The 18388-nt window shown below is 39.9% G+C and overlaps 1 protein-coding gene across 1 annotated transcript in view; it reads left to right on the top strand.

Moving 5' to 3' along the window:
- cog2 (component of oligomeric golgi complex 2) overlaps nucleotides 1–18388 on the top strand; it is a 64131-nt gene that overhangs the window by 9495 nt on the left and 36248 nt on the right. Inside the window, exons 5-10 of the mRNA XM_073056578.1 lie at nucleotides 3866–3969; nucleotides 5587–5695; nucleotides 7235–7414; nucleotides 14025–14149; nucleotides 16002–16128; nucleotides 18138–18277. Of these exons, the coding sequence (XP_072912679.1) occupies nucleotides 3866–3969; nucleotides 5587–5695; nucleotides 7235–7414; nucleotides 14025–14149; nucleotides 16002–16128; nucleotides 18138–18277 (785 nt within the window). The remainder of the gene's footprint in view (nucleotides 1–3865; nucleotides 3970–5586; nucleotides 5696–7234; nucleotides 7415–14024; nucleotides 14150–16001; nucleotides 16129–18137; nucleotides 18278–18388) is intronic.

Raw genomic sequence — 18388 nt, 5'->3', positions numbered from 1 at the left:
CCCTCAGTGCTGAACTGGAATGTTAGACTGGTTTTTAGATAAGCACTATGTGCACTAGGAATCATATGATCTATTTTACAATGCTTACCTTACACTCATACAGCTTTTTGTTGTGTACCTTAGATTATATGTTGAATGAGGTTAAAAGGTTGGCATAAATTGTGGGCTGAAGGGTCTGTACTGTGCTGTAATGTTCTGTATAGTTCAATAGTTCCATTTAATATCAAAGAATGTATACAATATATAACCTGAAATTCTCTTCTATTGGCCACTAAATCAATAGGGTTAAATTGATTTTATTTTCCCCATTTCCAGCAGCCATAATTTGTTTGACATATGTTTACCTCATTTCCCACCAGTCAGTGCTGAACTCCCACATCCCTTCCATGACAAAAGACTGTTTTCATGGTCCTCACATTTCACCCTAGCAGCCTCTGCATTCTGCATCCACCACATCATCCTTTGATGTTTCTGTCAGCTTCAATGTGATCTTTCCCACCTCCCCCATCCTCTTTCTGTCTTTGCCTGGACCACTTTCTTTGGGACTCCATGGTCTGCTAATCCCTCCCTGCCAACTTCTTATCTCCTGGCACTTCACCTGCACCCAAAGAAGGTGTGTTACGAACCCCGGGTCACTTAACAGCAAAGATAGAGACATCCGTTGAAGTCTGATGATACTATTTTTAACAGTATTTATTAGTAAAAATACACAAAAATAATATCAATGCAAATATACAGATAATATATGTCGTCAATACTAAATCTAAAAGTGCAGGTATAATAATAATCAATAAGAAATAAGCTCTATCGTTGTCTAGGGGATAATGAATTGTCCGATGGAAATATACAGTTCACTGCAGTTCCACAAGCTGCCGTCTTTTGGTTGTCGCTGTGTTGCACTTGTTGGAGAGAGAGAGAGATTTAGGAGAAAAACTTGCCGGCTTTCCTTTATGATTTCGATCCGTCAAGTGTCTCGTTGTCATGGCCATTCAAGTGTGACCTCTCCTTTAGCTAAACCATTCTTCCGTGGTGAGCTGGCCACCCCAGGCAAAGGGAGGACGCACACGAGCCCCCACCGGCTGTCGCTATTAAACGCTGTCACGGGATTTCTAGCGTTTCTCCTGGTGCGTCTAAGGGGTGTCCCCCAGACCCCTCTTTTATCCTTACTCACGGGGTCTCAGATGTCAATCAGGTTGGGATGATGCAATCCCTCAACCATACCACTCTGGTTGTCCCCTGAGGGGTTTCAATGAATAGTACAGTACTCAATACACAATTCCTTCTCCAAGAGACAATGGCAGTTATTAGTGGTTCCGTTCCGCTGATGTCAGGACACATTCCAAACCTTGTGTATTCTGGGTGTCTCTGTCTCATTTCCTGGGTTTCATACCCGAAATAATAGCGATCTTGAGATTCTCAAAAAGGAGGGGGTGACTTTGTACCCTTCGGCCCCTCAGAGTTGTTTCACATTTGTAACAGGTGTAACACCTGTCCTTTCAAATTCCCCCTCCCCACTACAATCTGACAACCTAAACAGCCATTCCAGGTGAGGCAGAGATTTGCAACCATCTCAAGCTTCTTCTTGTTGCATGACAGTTTAACTCTCCTTCCACCCCCAAACAGATCTGTCTGTGCTCTGACTTCTCCATTGCTACAGAGAGGCCAAATGTAAATTTTCATTGCCTCACATTCTGCTTGGCTAGCTCACAATCCAATAGAATGAACGTCAGGTAACACACACTCCCAGTGCCATCCTCCCACAAACACTTACTTGACCTTCTGTTTTTGCTGCCTTTGTTCGGTTCTTCCTCTCATTCCATCTTCCCATCTTGTTCTATTTGCTCTTCATCCTCTCTCCACCTGGCTCCACATCTCACTTACCACTCCTACCCCTACCTGGATGCACCGCCCTCCTCATCTGGCTCCACCTATTACCTACCAGCCTCCAATCCACCACTTTATGTATTGCTGGCAATCTTCCCTTTTCCTTCAGACCTTATGGAGGGACTGTCTCAAAATATTGACTTAAACCTATTTATCTTCAGATATGTTGCTTGTCCTTCTAGCCTTATGATTTTGTTTCAGATTCCAGCAGTCTCTTTTATCTTTGCACAGAGTACATATCTTCAGATGGTCAGATGTGTCTATATGTTGATCAGTCTGAATATCTTTGGACATTGTTTCCCAAAATGTTTAGAATAATGAGTAAGACCACAAGGTATAGGAGCAGACAGGCCTACCGAGTCTGCCAGATCATAGTCAGAATTTGTTAATTAGTAGCGATCTGTACTATGCGAGTTGCCAGACACAGAATGCTGGACCAGAGAGAGTTTCATCCTATACAGAAACATGTTGCTAATACAAAGTAATGCTTTAGTTGACTTGGTGGCCTCTTTGTAAAGTAATACCACCTGACCTAAAACGTACCAGATGATAGGAGTTGCCAATTACACAATGCCAGAGAGATGGGTTTTACACTGCATCTGATTAAATATAAGCATGTTGAGATCTGACTTACTGACCCTAACACATTATTCAAGCTTTATGTACAAAGTAACTACAGCTCTGGACACATTGGCATTAGGTTACAAACCCACTGCTTGTGTGCACAAATATTGAGCCAGTGACAAATTTTGATGTTGTATTAAAACATGAAATTATTTTTCATGTGTTCTCATTCAGATTCCATTAAACTCTATTACTTTGAAAACTTATCTGTATGATTAAACTCCTAGAAGGTATTGGTACCCCATTAGTATTAGACATTGCCTTGGGTCAGGACCTGTGAAAAAATTGAAAGACATGATTGTATATTGATAGCATCTTTCACAACTCTGGGATATTTCATAGAGCACCACAGCAGAGATCCTTCTGCCCACCTTGTCCATGCTGAACTGTCTACCTAGTCTCATTGACCCTTACACCTGGACCACCGACCTCCATATACTTCCCATTCATGTACTTAACCAAACTTCTCTTAAATGTTGTAATTGAACCCACATCCACCACTTTTGCTGGCAGCTCGTTCCACGCTTGCACCACCCTCTGAGTGAAGAAGTTCCCCTTAAATATGTCACCTTTCACTCTTTGCCTATAACCTCTAGTTCTAGTCTCACCCAACCTCTGGAGAAAGCCTGCATGCATTCACTCTATCTATGCCACTCACAACTTTGTATATCTTTATCAAATTTCCCTGCATTCTCCTGTGCTCTGGGGAATAAAGTCCTAACCTGTTCAACCTTTCCCTTTAACTCAGGTCTTCAAGTTTATTTCATATTCATTTATAGCCAATGAAATGTAATCACATTTATAATTTAGGAAATGTAGTAGATGGGTTGAGAGCAATGTAATAATAACTAGGTAAAATATTATTAAGGGATAAACTTTAGACAGAACATTGAAGGGAAAGACTCCCGAGCTTTTCTTTTTGCAAAGTACCATGAGATCTTTTATGTTCACATGAATGAGCTGATGGGATGCAAGTTTAATGATCTATACAAAAACCAGTCCTTTAAAGAGCAACACATCTTGAGTTCTGCATTAGTGTCAGTCTAGATTATGTGCTTGTTGAGCCAAACTCTTTTGACTCAAAAGGAACATAGCCACCCACAGAGCTGCATTGTTAATACCGGTAGATTGATCATAAATTAGAGATGTAGAATATCTATTAATATAGACAGTTTCCGTAATTGACTTGATTCTTTTTCAGCAATCCCATCTTTGAAGGTCAGCATTTTACTCCATTTGTAAATTGCAGAAAACCAAATGAGAATTGTAATGTTTGAATCTTGATGACTAGAAGTTACTTGAACATAAAAAAAATCAGTAATAAAGATCTTTGCTTTACGTATGTCTCCCTTTGCAGATGTGTGTCTTAAGATTGCTTCAAGTAATACGATCAGTGGAGAAAATTGAAAAGATCCTCCACTCTCAGTCATCCAAAGACATTTCTCCTTTGGAAACAAGTAGGTAAGTGCTAGATTCTCAAAACGTCACAATCATGCATGTGTTAAAGTAGTATAGTGCAGTGGCATGTCGGTTTTGTGTATGGTCTGCTGGCAAGAAAATTCCAAGAGGTCCAATGTGCTCCTAAGTTTTAGTGCACAATAGAGCAAGCCTGGTAAACACAGGTCTTTCCTGCAATATTGCTGAAATGAGGAGTTGGCAATGCAAATTGGAAGTGAGCCAGTGTACCTATCTAACTGTAAAAATCTACCTCTGACATCCACCCTGTACTTTCAGGATTCACAAATAGTTTATTTTTATTCTTCATTACACCAGTGTAGAGGAGAACAAAATGATTGTTACTCTGGATCTGATGCTGCATAAAAAACAAAATAAATATAAATATTAAAAACAATCCTGTAAAACATAATGCACAAGTAAGTGATTATGGCTGTAGATGCATAATATTAACATTAGCTTATATACATAAACTGATTTTATTTTACACCAAGTGATGCTAGAAACAAGAATATCAGAACATAAAGTAACTGTCGGGAAATGATAAAGTGACTAAGTAAGTCTTGGCAAGAGGAATTATTCTAGGTAGCAGCAGGGCATATGAAAACACTAGGGCTTCCAATTACCTTAAAATAATGCCCTCTCGTGGACCCTTGGAGAGAAAAATACAAATGTCAGGCACGTGATCAGATGGTGGGGTTGAAGGGGGTGAGAGTCAGTCATGCAGTTGGGTGGTGGGGAAGAGGAGGTTGGGTAGTGAGAATAATTGAAGACAATTAGTTGGATACAGGTTAGGATGCCACCAATGCGCTGCCTAATTGGAAGGTGTGGTGTGAGCCATATGTTTAGGTTGTGGTGGGAGTTCACCCACAGGGTTATGAAGAAGAAGTGATAGATGGTAGTGTAGCGGTTAGTACAATCACGTTACAGCACCAGTGATCACCAATTGGGGTTTGATTCCCACCTCTGTAAGGAGTTTGTGCATTCTCCCCATGAATGCGTGGGTTTCCTCCAGGTGCTCCAGTTTCCTCTCCCATTCCATTGATGTATGGGTTAGGGCTAATAAGTTGTGGACATGCCATGTTGGCACCAGAGTCTATCCCCAGCACAATCCTCACTAATTTCAAAGTTCAAAGTAAATTAATATCAAAATACATATATGTCACCATATTCAACTCCGAGACTCAATTTCTTGCAGGCATACTCAGTCCATAATAGAATAATAGCCATAATAGACTCAAAGAAACACCGTACCATCTTGGACATTCAGCCTGTGTGCTAAAGACATCAAATTGTGCAAATACAAAAAAATGAAATAATAACAGATAAATAAGCAATAAATATCAAAAACATGAGATGAAGAGTCCTTGAAAGTGAGTCTATTAATTGAAGTGCTTAAATGGTGCATATCACTATATGTTTTGATGTACACATGACTAATAAAGCTAATCTTTAATAAGATAAATTGGTGGTGGAAGAGTGCTAATGAGGATCTAGATTTAACCCCCTTCTCCGCTATATTCCATCCTAGGCTGTAGTGTACAAATAATTAAAATGTTGTCTGATTTAATTTGAAGATATCATTGACTTTAGTATGCTTATGGACGTCTTTTCTTTCTATAGTGCACCCTTAGCTGGTCAGATGCTGGAAAGGATTGGTACAGAGTTTAACCAGTTACATTTTCATGCAGTACAAAGCAAGGGAATGCCTCTTTTGGACAAAGTGAGACCTGTAAGTGAGCAATTTTATATCTGGTTTGACAAAATTCAGCAGTGGTTGGGATATCAGAAGGAAACAATCACTTAATTACACAGCTTCTTTATAAAATCAAGCTGATTTCAACCATAAGGAGAATGTTCTGGTTTTATACAGTAGATGCAATTAGTAGAAAACAGTTTTAGGGAATTCTGTTGCATGTAAACAATGGAGATGTAGTCCATAGCACATAGAACATTACAGCTCAGAACAGGCCCTTTGGCCCACCTGTTGTGCCAACCTTTTAACCTACTCTAACTCTGCCCTCCTATACAACCTTCCATTGTTCTATCATCTATGTGTCCATCTAAGCGATGTACCTATGTATCTGCCACTACCACTGCACGTCGCAGGGTGTTCTGTGAACCCACCACTCTCTGTGTAAAGAACTTACCTCCTTTAGTTGCCATCAGTCACCTTAAAATCCCACCCCCTTGGTCCAGGCACCAATACCTATTTCTTTGTCTTGAGTGATCACCATTATGTCTACAAACAAGATTCATTTGTCACCTAAGTGAATGACAAAGTTCCCTTGCAGAATTTCCTCCTGCCCTTTATGATTTTTCACTTTCATTTATTGTTAATCACTTCTGAAATTATTTTGAGACTCAAGAATCAGGGTTATCTTAATTTAGCAATGATCCTAGAGGTTGGAGGAATTTGGTTTTAGGGAGTCTCATGGGATTTGGCTTTCATTGCCGATAGTGTTTGTGCTGTGACTGATGGTCCAGCTAGTTTCTTTTAGCTCTCTAGTACACTGGAATGAAGACCTATCACATACATATCCAGCCTGAAATAAATAATAGGAATATACATTTTATTCTACTTATATAATAAAAAGGTGCAGAACAATCATTCCACAGTCTTGTAACTCATTTCACTTTCCGATCTGTACCTTAACTATCTGTTTCCATGAGTCTTAATCAATGTTGTGGCCAAACAAAAGCATAACAATTGCATCTTCTCTGTTTTCATTTGACCCCCTGAGAAAGTCTTTAACATTTCTGCTTCCCTTTGTGTGGAGTGATTCCTGATATCATTCCTGACTAAACTGTTAAGCCTAAGTCCCCATTTCTGGGCTCCATTTCCAGAAGAAATAGTTTCTTTCTGTCCCTGGCCTAGCAACTACTTAAACCAAGTTAAGCACCTCAATTAGCTCCTTGCTAGAATATATATGACTAATGTAATTTTGGGTGTATACTTTAAGAATTATATCACGTGACCAATTATTCTCAATGCACATATTATCTTTTTAGAGTTGAATGGGCTGGAACCAGAGAGCCTGTCTGAGAGTGGTCATTGAGTAAAAAAGAAATATTCTTTGGTTTAATCAAGTAATTTGTTCATTTAATTTACGGCTAGTAGAAAGTGATGGGCCACCTACCATCATCTTAAGGATATTTTGTCCCTGATTTTTAGTGTTCTGATCTTTTAGTATTGCACTTTTTTATTTTCAATCCTGAATTTGAGTAGGTCAGCAGAATTGACATCATGTATGCTAAACCTTATCTGCAGCGAATAGCTGGGATCACAGCTATGCTTCAGCAATCTCTGGAAGGACTACTGTTGGAAGGTCTACAGACTGCCAATGTTGAGATTGTTCGTCCCTGTCTACGGACCTATGCCACCATAGATAAGACAAAGGATGCAGAAGCACTTATTGGCCAAGTACTTGTGAAACCGTATGTGGAAGAGGTGAGTGAGTGAGTTATTATTCCAAGTAACTGAGGAAAAGTTTCATATTTCACTGTGAATCTGAGTTTTTTTTACACACACTTCTGTTTCTATGTTAAGCAAAGGAGCTACTTTGTTTATTTGGAGGTGATAAAGTAGGCCAAGGTCAGCATGGTTTCCTTAAGAGGAACTCTTTAAGGAACTAACAGGCTGGATAGACAAAGGAGAATCAATGGATGTTGTTTACCTGGATTTTCAGAAGGCTTTTGACAAGGTGCCCCACGTGAGGCTGCTTAATGAGGTATGAGCCCATATTATTACAGGAAAGATACTAGCATGAATAGAAGATTGCCTAACTGGCAGGAAGCAAAGAGTCAGAATAAAGGGGCTTATTTCTGGTTGGCTCCCATTGACTAGTGGTGTTCCGTAGGGGTCAGTATTGAAACCACTTCTTTTCATATTATATGTCAACGATTTGGATTACCAAATTGATGGCTTTATGGCCAAGTTTGCAGATGATACAAAGATAGGTGGAGGGGTAGATAGTGTTCAAGAAGCAGGGAGTCTGGGGAAGGACTTAGACAGATTGGGAGAATGAGCAAAGAAGTGGGAAATGGAATATAGTGTAGGGAAGTGTATGATCATGCACTTTGGTTCAAGGAATAAAGACCTAGATTATTTTCTAAATGGGTAGAAAATTCAAAAATCAGAGGTACAAAGGGACTTGGGATTCCTGTTAACTTGCATGTTGAGTCAGTGGGAAGGAAGGCAAGTACAATGTTAGCATTCATTTCTAGAAGTCTAGAATATAGCAGCAGGGATGTGATGCTGAGGCTTTATAAAACATTGGTCAGATCACACTTGGAGTATTGAGATCAGTTTTGGACCCCTTATCTAAGAAAAGATGCTCTGGCATTGGAGAAGGTAGAGGAGGCTCACATGAATAATTCCAGGAATGAAAGGGTTAATATATTAGCATTTGATGGCTCTGGACCAGTACTTGCTGGAGTTTAGAAGAATGAGGGGGATCTCATTGAAACCTATGGAATATTGAAAGGCCTAGATTGATGTAGAGAAGCTGATAGGTTCTTTAGATCTTCAGCATTATGTAATTTGGCTGAAGATATTATAAAACAAGGCTACTGGCTAGGACAGGAATTCAGTAGTGCTCTCTTCTTCATAGCTCCCACTAGATGATCTTTGGCCGTTGACTCTTGGACCATATGCTCACCCTGACCCACTACCACTGCTGTGTATCCTTCCTGGGAACCACCTTGTACTTCTTCCTCCCCTCCCCCGAACTTCTTCCTCTGACTTCTCATCTTTTTTTCCAGTCCTGATGAAGGGCTTCAGCCTGGCCTGGCCTGCTGAGTTCCTCCAGCATGTTTTGTGCTTGGCTTTGGATTTTCAGCATCTGCAGGTTTTCTCGAGTTTGTGATTATACTACTGGCTAGGAATCTTAAACTAGAGAGCAGAAACAAAAGTACTCAGTTGGACTACATTCCTTTACATAGATTAGTAATCTGTGTGACACATTTCAGAATCCCCAAGCTGTGTGTGTTTAGAGGAGATTCTTACATTTATTTTCGTAATTACCTTTCAAAAGTTTGGCACCCAAGTAGAAGATATGATGTTATATGGGAAGTAATGTGTTTATCAGAAGATACTTATAAAGTATCTTTATTTACAAAATTTAATTCCATAGGATTAAGGTGGTTATTTGAATACAAAATTGCCTGAGGAATTTTAGACTTGAAGAACAAAGACTACTGAAAGTGTACACATTTTCCAGGGGATGTGTAATCTTGTGATGTGGATTTTAATGTATTTTGGGAAGGGAAGTGGCACCATAAGTTACATTGTACATTTTTTAGATGTTTTAGAAATAAATGAACATTGGCATGCGTGTGCACATTCTTGAGTCAGTCCAGGACATGATCTAAAAAGAATTAAGTAGATATTTGACAGGATTTCAAATTTTGAATGCCTCTGGGGAGAGAAAAAATTAGTAATGGAGCAAATTCTCCGCAATGACTTTTGAAATCTAATTTTGTTCTAACACAAGGTGTGAGTATGGGAGTCTGATGACTGAAAAGGCTGTTTTGAATGGCATACATAGTGCTTAGTTTAATAGAACATTGTCGTAAAAATTTAGGAAATCATGTTTTATAAAATAATGCAGTTTATTCCCCATTTCTAGGGTATTGTGTCTGTAAACAGATGTGGTTGTGTTTAATAACTGGGAAGAAGGTGGCATAAAGTGGATAAAGGTGGAAAGGTGTATGGTTACTCAATTTGAAATAAGGGAAAATCAACATGTGAATAAAGTTAGTAATTTGGAAGGAAAATTCTAGGCTGTTTTTTACTCCAAGGGTGTTGGAGTATGAGGGAGAATATCTCACTGGAAATGTAGGGAAGTACTGCTCCATTCCTGAGGAAGGTTTTGCTTGGTTTGAAAACAAGTCAGCAAAAATATGCTAACTTGAATTTTGGGAGTGAGGGAGTAATATTGCCCATTGTTGCCTGGAGTTTCAAAGAATTAAAGATTATTTAATTGCAGTATCCTCAAACATCTTGATTGACAGTGAATCCTAACAGGCTACCAAAAATGTTAGAATTAATGGGTAGAGTCTCAATGTAAGGAGCTGGCAATTCTAGCTGAGTTGAGAAGTGCCTTCGCTCAGAGGACCATGGATGTTTGGAATCCATGATGGTAGTGGGCAGTATGTTCAAACCTGCATAAGATAATTTTTTGGCAAGAGTAATGGAATTGAATAGGGAATGTGGATCTGAAGTATATTCCATCTGGGTAGCCTCCAACCTGATGGCATGAACATCGATTTCTCCTTCTGGCAAAAAGTTTTTTTCTTCACCCCTCCCCCTTCTATTCCCAACCCTGGCCTTTTACCTCCTCTCACCTGCCTATCACTTCCTTCTGTGTCGTCTCCTTCCCTTTCTCCTGAGGTCCACTCTCCTCTCTGATCAGATTCCTTCTTCTCCAACCCTTTACTTTTCCCACCTATTTGTCTTCACCTATCACCTTCTAGCTTGTATTCCTTCCCCTCCCTCCATCTTCATATTCTGGCATCTTCCTCCTTCTATTTCAGTCCTGGAGAAGGGTGTTGACCCAAAACATCAACATTTCTAACGATGCTGTCTGACCTGCTTAGTTCCTGCACCATTTTGTGTGTGTTGCTTTGTAATTCCAGCATCTGCAGGCTTTCTCCTGTTTATTACCTGTTAATGGTGGAGTAAATGTGGCAGAAGAGTAGTGCATTGCACAAATGACCCGGGTTCAATTCTGTAAAGAGTTTGTACATTTCATCCCATGACAGTGTGGGTCTCCTCTGGGTGCTATGGTTTCCTCCCACATTCTAAAGACGTACAGGTTACTAGGTTAATTGGGCACATGGACGTAATTGGGCAGCATGAGTTTGTTGGGACAGAGGACTTGCATATCAAAATAAATTCGAGGAGCTGTATGCCACCGCCTGATTCTGTTTCCTACTTTAAAATGTACTGCCTGAAAGGATGGTGAGAGCAAATTAAAATAATTAGTTCAGATTGGGGAAACAAACAATCTGAACTAATTCCATTTTTCATCAAGTTGATAGTGTAGAAGACTACAGTGCAAAGAGACTCTGTAGTTTACAACAGGAATTATCTGTAGATCAAGCAAGATTGCTCATTGAAGTGAAGCAGTTCAATATTACATTACAACAATTGTAAGAAATCAGAGTCAGGTGTAGTATTACTGGCATTTGTCGTCAAATATGTTGTTCTGGGGCATCAGTGCATTGCAATACATAATGAAAACTATAAATTACTCTATATACACTGTTACGTACCCTGTAACTGGGTCACTTACCAGCAAAGATAGAGAGGTCCGTTGAAGTCTGATGGTACTATTTTTAACAGTGTTTATTGATAAAAATACACAAAAATAATATCAATGCAAACACACAGATAATATACGTCGTCAATACTAAATCTAAAAGCGCGGGTATAATAATAATCAATAAGAAATAGCTCTATCGTTGTCTAAGGGATAATGTATTGTCCGATGGAAATATAAAAGTCACTTTAGTTCAGCCAAGCTGTAGGCTGCAGCCTTTTTGGTTGGAGAGAAAGATGGAGGTTTAACTTGCCCATTCCTTTTATGATGTCAGTCCTTCGAGAGTCGTTGGGGGACTGATTTCCCCTTCGAGGTTAGCTAAAGCCGTGCTTCCGTGGCAAGACCCACCAATTCCGAGGCAAATGGAAAAGGACGCACGTGGGCTGGTTCCACTGGCTTTTGCTGTTACAGGAGTTCTAGCATTTCTTCTGGTGCGTATGAAGGGGCTGTTCCTCAGACCCTCTTTTATCCTGACTCACAGGGTCTCAGATGTCAATCAGGGTGGGATGATGCAATCCCTTCACCAACCCCCCCCTCGGTTCATTGCCTGGGGGCTTCGATGCATCGTACAGGATTCAATACACAATCCCGTCTCCAAGAGACAATAGCCGGTATCAATGGGTCCGCCTTTCGGAGGCCAGGACACATTCCAAACTCTTTGTGGATTCTGCATGTCTTTCTCTCATTTCCTGGGTCTCCTGACTCGAATCAATAGCGATCCTGCCATTCTCAAAAAGGAGGGGGCCACGGGCATAACAACACATACACACACACACACACATATATAATTAAATTAGTAATGCAAAAAGAGAGCAAAAAATAAAAAATAGTGAGGTAGTGTACATGGGTTCATTATCCATTCATAAATCTGGGAAAAAGCTGTTCCTAAAATGTTGAGTGTCTGCCTTCTCCTTGAGGGCATGTTCTGGATGATGGAGGTCCTTCAAAGATGAGGCGCATTTATTCATATTTATGGGAAGGATGTGGAAGCTTTAGAGAGGGTGCCGAGGAGGTTTACCAGAATGCTGCCTGGATTAGTGGGCATGTCTTATGAGGAAAATTTGGTGAGCTAGGGCTTTTCTCTGGAATGAAGAAGGATGAGAGGTGACGTGATAGAGGTGTACAAGATGATAAGAGCATAGGTTTTATTTATTTGGTGAAATAGTGAGGCATAGAGCCTTCTGACTCTTTGAGCCCTGCTGCCCCAGCAACCCCCGACAAACCCGATTAACCCTAATCTAATCATGGGACAATTTACAATGACTAAATAACCTCCCTGTTACATCTTTGGATTGTGGAAGGAAATGGGAGGATGTGGAGGAAGCCTACACATCCAATATGGAGCATGTACGGATACTCCTTACAGAGGATGCTAGGATTGAACTTCAAACTCCATAATAGCGTAACACTAATCACTACGCTACCATTGTGCTCAAGTGTGGACAGCTAGGACCTTTTTCCCAGGAAGGCAATAGCTTACATGAGAAGGTCTAATTTTCAAGTGATTGGAGGGAAGTATAGGGGGAGGGTGTGTCTCAGGTAGGTTTTTTTTACACAGACAGTGGTAGGTGCATGGCATGTGTTGCCGGGGTAGTGGTGGTAGAGGCAGATACATTAGGGACATTTAAGAGACTCTTTAGATAGTCACATGGATGAAGGAAAAGTGGAGGGCTATGAAGGGTTAGATATACCTAGGAGTAGATTAAAAGTTTGGCAGAAAATCATGAGTCGAAGGGCCTGTACTGTGCTGTACTGTACAGTGTTTTGTATGTCTATGTTTTATTTATAAATTTATTGCCAGTAGACATTATAATTAAGGACTAGTGACCTTCCGGGCACCATAATTTCTCACTTCCTTATATAACCAATTGTTACTGTTTCATGTAAGGGCACCCAGTAGGTGGCTAGCAAACACCTTGAAAAATATTCCAAAATTCCTGTGGCTTACTGAAGCACATCCTTCACTGTATCTTTACAGCAAACTTGCTTCTCGTGTCACCATATGTGAAGAAGTTGCATCTGTTTAACTTTATTCTCTTCAGAATGAAGTATTTCCTAAATGTAAAAAGCACATTTGGAGAGCTGATGAAAGTTATCTACTGAATGTGGATCATCAAACAGTACAGCGTAGCTCAACTGTTTAACCTATTGTAAAATCAATCTAACCCTTCCTTCCCACATAGCTCTCTATTTTTCTTTCATCCATGTGCCTATCTAGAGTCTCTTAACTATTTCTAATGTATTTGTCTCTACTACCACCCATAGCAGCATGTTCCACGCTCCTGCTACTCTCTGTGTGAAAAACATACCTCTGACACCCCCACAATATTTTTCTCCAAACACCTTAAAGTTATGCCCCCTTGCCCCCATTTCTGCCCTGGGAAAAAGTCAGGCTATCCACTCAGTCTGTGCCTCTTATCATCTTGTACACCCATATCAAGTCATCTCTCATCCTCCTTTGCTTCAAAGAGAAAAGACCTAACTTGCACAACCTATCCTCATAAGGTATGCTCCCTGGATGGCCATTTAAGTACGTAGTTTCCTTTAATTTTGGGACTTGATGTCTTGATTCATCTTTAATTATTTTAAAAGTCGCATGGCAACTGGAACATCCCTACATTTGTATGTAATTCTGAAGAACCAGTTTATTTTTTAAAAATGTAGCCATCATTGGATTCAGTAGCTTGTTATCAAAGTTTTTATTAGCTTAAAAGTTAAGAATATTTCTACTTCCAGGTAATCAGTGAAGAATTTGTGCAATCTCCAGAAAATGGTCTTAAAAAGATGTATAGCAAACTGTTGGACTTCATTCCCAACCATTGTCGCCTCCTCCAAGTGGTGACTGGAGGAGCAATAACTGGGTGAGTTATCTGGAAATAAAATGCTCCTTTGAGTCCTTACATAATTTGGTGAGATGAGCTTCAGAAAAAAAACTGGTGACATAAAATGCTGCAAATGCTAGAATCTGGAGCAATAAACTCTGGATGCTGAATGAACTCAGTCTGCACATTTATTTCTACTACCAAAGTGCATGACCATGCATTTTTCAACATTGTATTTCATTTGCCACTTCCTTGCCTGTTCTTCTAATCTGTCTTAAGTCCTTCTGCATCCTACCTGCTTCCTCAACACTAACTGCCCCTCCACCAATCTTCATATAATCTGCATACTTGGCAACAAAGTCATCTATTCCATCATCTAAATCATTTATATACAGCATAAAAACAAGTGGTCCCAACACCGACCCCTGCAGAACACCACTTGTCACTGGCAGCCAACCAGGAAAGGATCCTTTTATTCCCACTTGCTGCATCCTACCAATCAGCCAATGCTCTAACCGGTTAGTAACTTTCCTGTAATACCATGGGCTCTTAACTATGTAAGCAGCCTCATGAGTGGCACCTTGTCAAAGGCCTTCTGAAATTCCAAATATATAACATCCACTGCATCCCCATTATCTATCCTACTTGTAATCTCCTCAAAGGATTCCAAGAGGTTCATCAGGCAGAATTTTCCCTGAAGGAAACCATGCTGACTTTGTGCTATCTTATCCTGTGTCACCAAGTGCTCCATCACCTCATCTTTAACAATTGACTCCTACATCTTCCCCACCACTGAGGTCAGGCTAACTGGTCGAGTATTTCCTTTCTGCTGCCTTCCTCCTTTCTTAAAGAGTGGAGTAACATTTGCAATTTTCCAATCCTCTGGCACCATGCCAGAGTCCAATGATTTTTGAATGATTGTTTGTAATACCATCACAATTTCTTAACACTGCCTCTATCAGAACTCTAGGGTGCAGTTCTTCTGGTCCGGGTGACTTATATACCTTTAGGTCTTTCAGCTTTTTGAGCACCTTCTCTCTTGTAACAGTAACTGCACCCACTTCTCTTCCTTCACACACTATAACATCAGACATACTGCTAGTGTCTTCCACAGTGGAGACTGATGCAAAATACTCATTTAGTCCTTAGTCAATGGTTTCCAGTTGTTGTTCAAACCAAACATGAGAATGGGGAAGAAATGCGATCTAAGTGACTTTGCCGTGGAATGATGGATGATTTAAGTATCTCAGAAACTGCTGATCTCCTGGAGTTTCACATACAAGTCTCTAGAGTTTAGAGAGGATTGTGGGAAAAAGGAAAAAAACATCCAGTGAGAGGTTGTTCTGTGGGTAAAAATGCCTTGTTAATGAGAGAGGTCAGAGAAAAATGGCCAGACTTGTTCAAGCTGGCAGGAAGGCAACAGCAACTCAAGTAACCAACCATGTGTTATGACAGTGTGTGTAAGAACATCTCTGAGCACACAAGACAAGAGTCTTAACCAGAGTCTAAACTGGTTATGTTTTGACACTAGTAGGATGCAGCACAGCAGTTTCTGATAGATGGTTTGATCATTCATGTTGGGGTTAATTCTAACTGCACCATCTTTGTTGCCCTTCTAAACACAGCTTCACATTTTTCACCTCAAACACAATGTGGAAAAAACTAGCCCTGTGCAAATGTGGCACAAATGTGGCTTAAATTTCTGCTGTGTTAGCAATGTTTTGTGTGGCTAGAATTAAGCATACCTTCAGTTGCATGCAAGAGGAAAATTAATCCTGAACTATGTAAATAGGACCTTTACTTAAATGCCACAAGTAGTCATTGTATGCATACTTATCATAAAAAGATATTCTTTATTCTAATGCTTGACTGCATATATTCTGTCTTCCAGTGATAAGAACAAAGTGATTCCAGGATATGATTTTACAGTGAATTCTGTCTGGCCAGAAATGGTGCGAGGTTTAGAGGAAAAATTACCATCATTATTTAACCCTGGCGATCCAGACACATTCCATGAGGTAAGCAGCTATCAACAGCTGTTCATATTTCAGTAGTAAAGAAGGAAGCTTTCATGTACATTTCTGGTTTCTCATTGGCATAAATAGAGTGGACAGGCAGAGACTTTTTCGAACAATGCCTAATATGAGGGGACGTTACAGTGTTTGGAGGAAAGTATAGAGGGGATATCAGAGGTAGATATTATACAGTGAATGGTAGGTGTGTGAAATGTGCTGCCAGGGGTGGTATTAGCAGCAGATATGGGTGAGAAGGGTTAGATTGGTCTTGGAGAGGGTTAAAGGATCAGCACACCATTGTGGGGTAAAGCATCTGTACTTTGCTGTACTGTTGTATGTTTGATGACTTTGAATGTCCTGAAATACTTTACAATTGATTTATAGGATTGCCTCGTACTTTTGGGCATCGGGTCTGTGCCAACCAGATCTCCTGGCATCCAATAATGCTAATCCGTTTTGTTCTCCCCACATTCCCATCATCTACTCTGATTCTATTATTCGTCCACATATACTGGGGCAGTTTACAGTGGACAATTAACCTACCAATCCATGGGTTGTGAGAGGAAACTCGTGTTCTTACAGGGAGAAGTAACTTTGCATAGTCAACACTGGAGGTTAGGACTGAACAGGCAGTGCTGGAACAGCTGGCTGTAGCAGCACCAGCAGTTACACTCTGCTGCCCTCATGCTCTCTATAATGTTGTTGCTATTATAATAATGGGAAACATGGCAACTAATTGGTGCTCAGTAAGATCCCAAATCTTGAGGAACACTTTGCACTTTGTGTCCCACAAGTTGTCATTGTGATACAAGAAGTTGTTCATCAGTTTTAGTGATGTTGATTGGTCGTCTGACCATTATGGTCTTTGTTTTATTTCTATTGGAGATGATAGATTTGGCCTTTTGTACTTTAACCATATAACAATTACAGCACGGAAACAGGCCATCTCGGCCCTTCTAGTCCGTGCCGAATGAATTTTATCTGATCCTACGCTGTAGCATTTCCCCCAGTATTGCCTCGGTAATATAATGTGAAATTTTGGTTTCAAAGCTGAAATAACAGGACTTTTATCCATTGAGCTAAGGCTCATGTCCATGTAAATGAAAGAAGTTTCAGTGGAACATTCACAGTTGGTTTGTTGAACATTATACTTATACATCATGGTTCCTCCTAGAATTGCTTAATGTGTGATTTTTTTTAGTCACATATACCTGCTGATATATACAAATAAATGCCAGTTAGACAGACATTAATAAGGATAAGTTTGCTTTATCAGGTAGTGGGATCTTTCCTACAATACAACAGTGTTTCAGTATATCTCACTGGGTATAAAAACAATTTATATATTTTGAAGTTATGATGGGGAACCACTACACTTATTTCTTGCACTTCTTTTCCTTTTTCTCCTCATTTGTAGTTATCAAGCATCATCTGCAGTCTTGTGGTGAGACATGTAGTGAGATTGTGCGAATGACTTGGGAATCATTTGTGCACCTGTTGTATCCTAGCCTCTGTCTATTATTGTTACTTCATCCGATTAATTTTCCAGCTCTCTGTACTTCTCCTATTCTGTCCTCATTCACATTCCTGCTTTCTATTGCTCCACCATTGATGGGTGTTCTTTAGGGCATTGAGGTCACAAGTCTGTGAAATTCCCTCAATAAATCTCTTCGTCTTATTCCTCCTTTAAGACCTGGCCTAAAGCTTACCTTTCTGATCTCTTTTGACTTGACCTTGTGGGCATGCTACATTGGTACCAGAAGCTCGGTGACAATTGTAGGCTCTCCAGCACAATCTTTATGACTTGATTTGATGCAAACAATGCATTTCACTGTAATTTTGATGTATGTGTGACAAATAAAACTACCGGTAATCTTTATCTTTATAAACACTCTGTTTAATATTGTACCAGTGAAGTTCCTGGGTCTTTTTTTTTACTAATTCAAAGTTACTTCATAAATGCAAGTTGTTAGAACCCCCTCTCTAACCATTCCCTATATTAAATGTTGCAGAAATACACAATTACAATGGAGTTTATTAGAAAATTTGAGTGGCAGTGTGCATCTCAAGCAAGTGTTAAAAGACTGCGTTCACACTCAGCATACCAAAGTTTCCATGGCAAATGGAACCTGTCTGTTTATTATCAGATCCGGTAAGTCTGTGTTAGTGGATATTTTCAGTCGAGGGAAATGTCATAAATGAATCTTCTGTTTTCTGCAGACTAATTCTGAACATTTGAAGTGATTTAAGCTAAGGAAATTAC

This window comes from Hemitrygon akajei, chromosome 9, assembly GCF_048418815.1.
Source record: "Hemitrygon akajei chromosome 9, sHemAka1.3, whole genome shotgun sequence".
Lineage (NCBI taxonomy): Eukaryota > Metazoa > Chordata > Chondrichthyes > Myliobatiformes > Dasyatidae > Hemitrygon > Hemitrygon akajei.
This window is presented reverse-complemented; position numbering and strand designations above follow the sequence as displayed.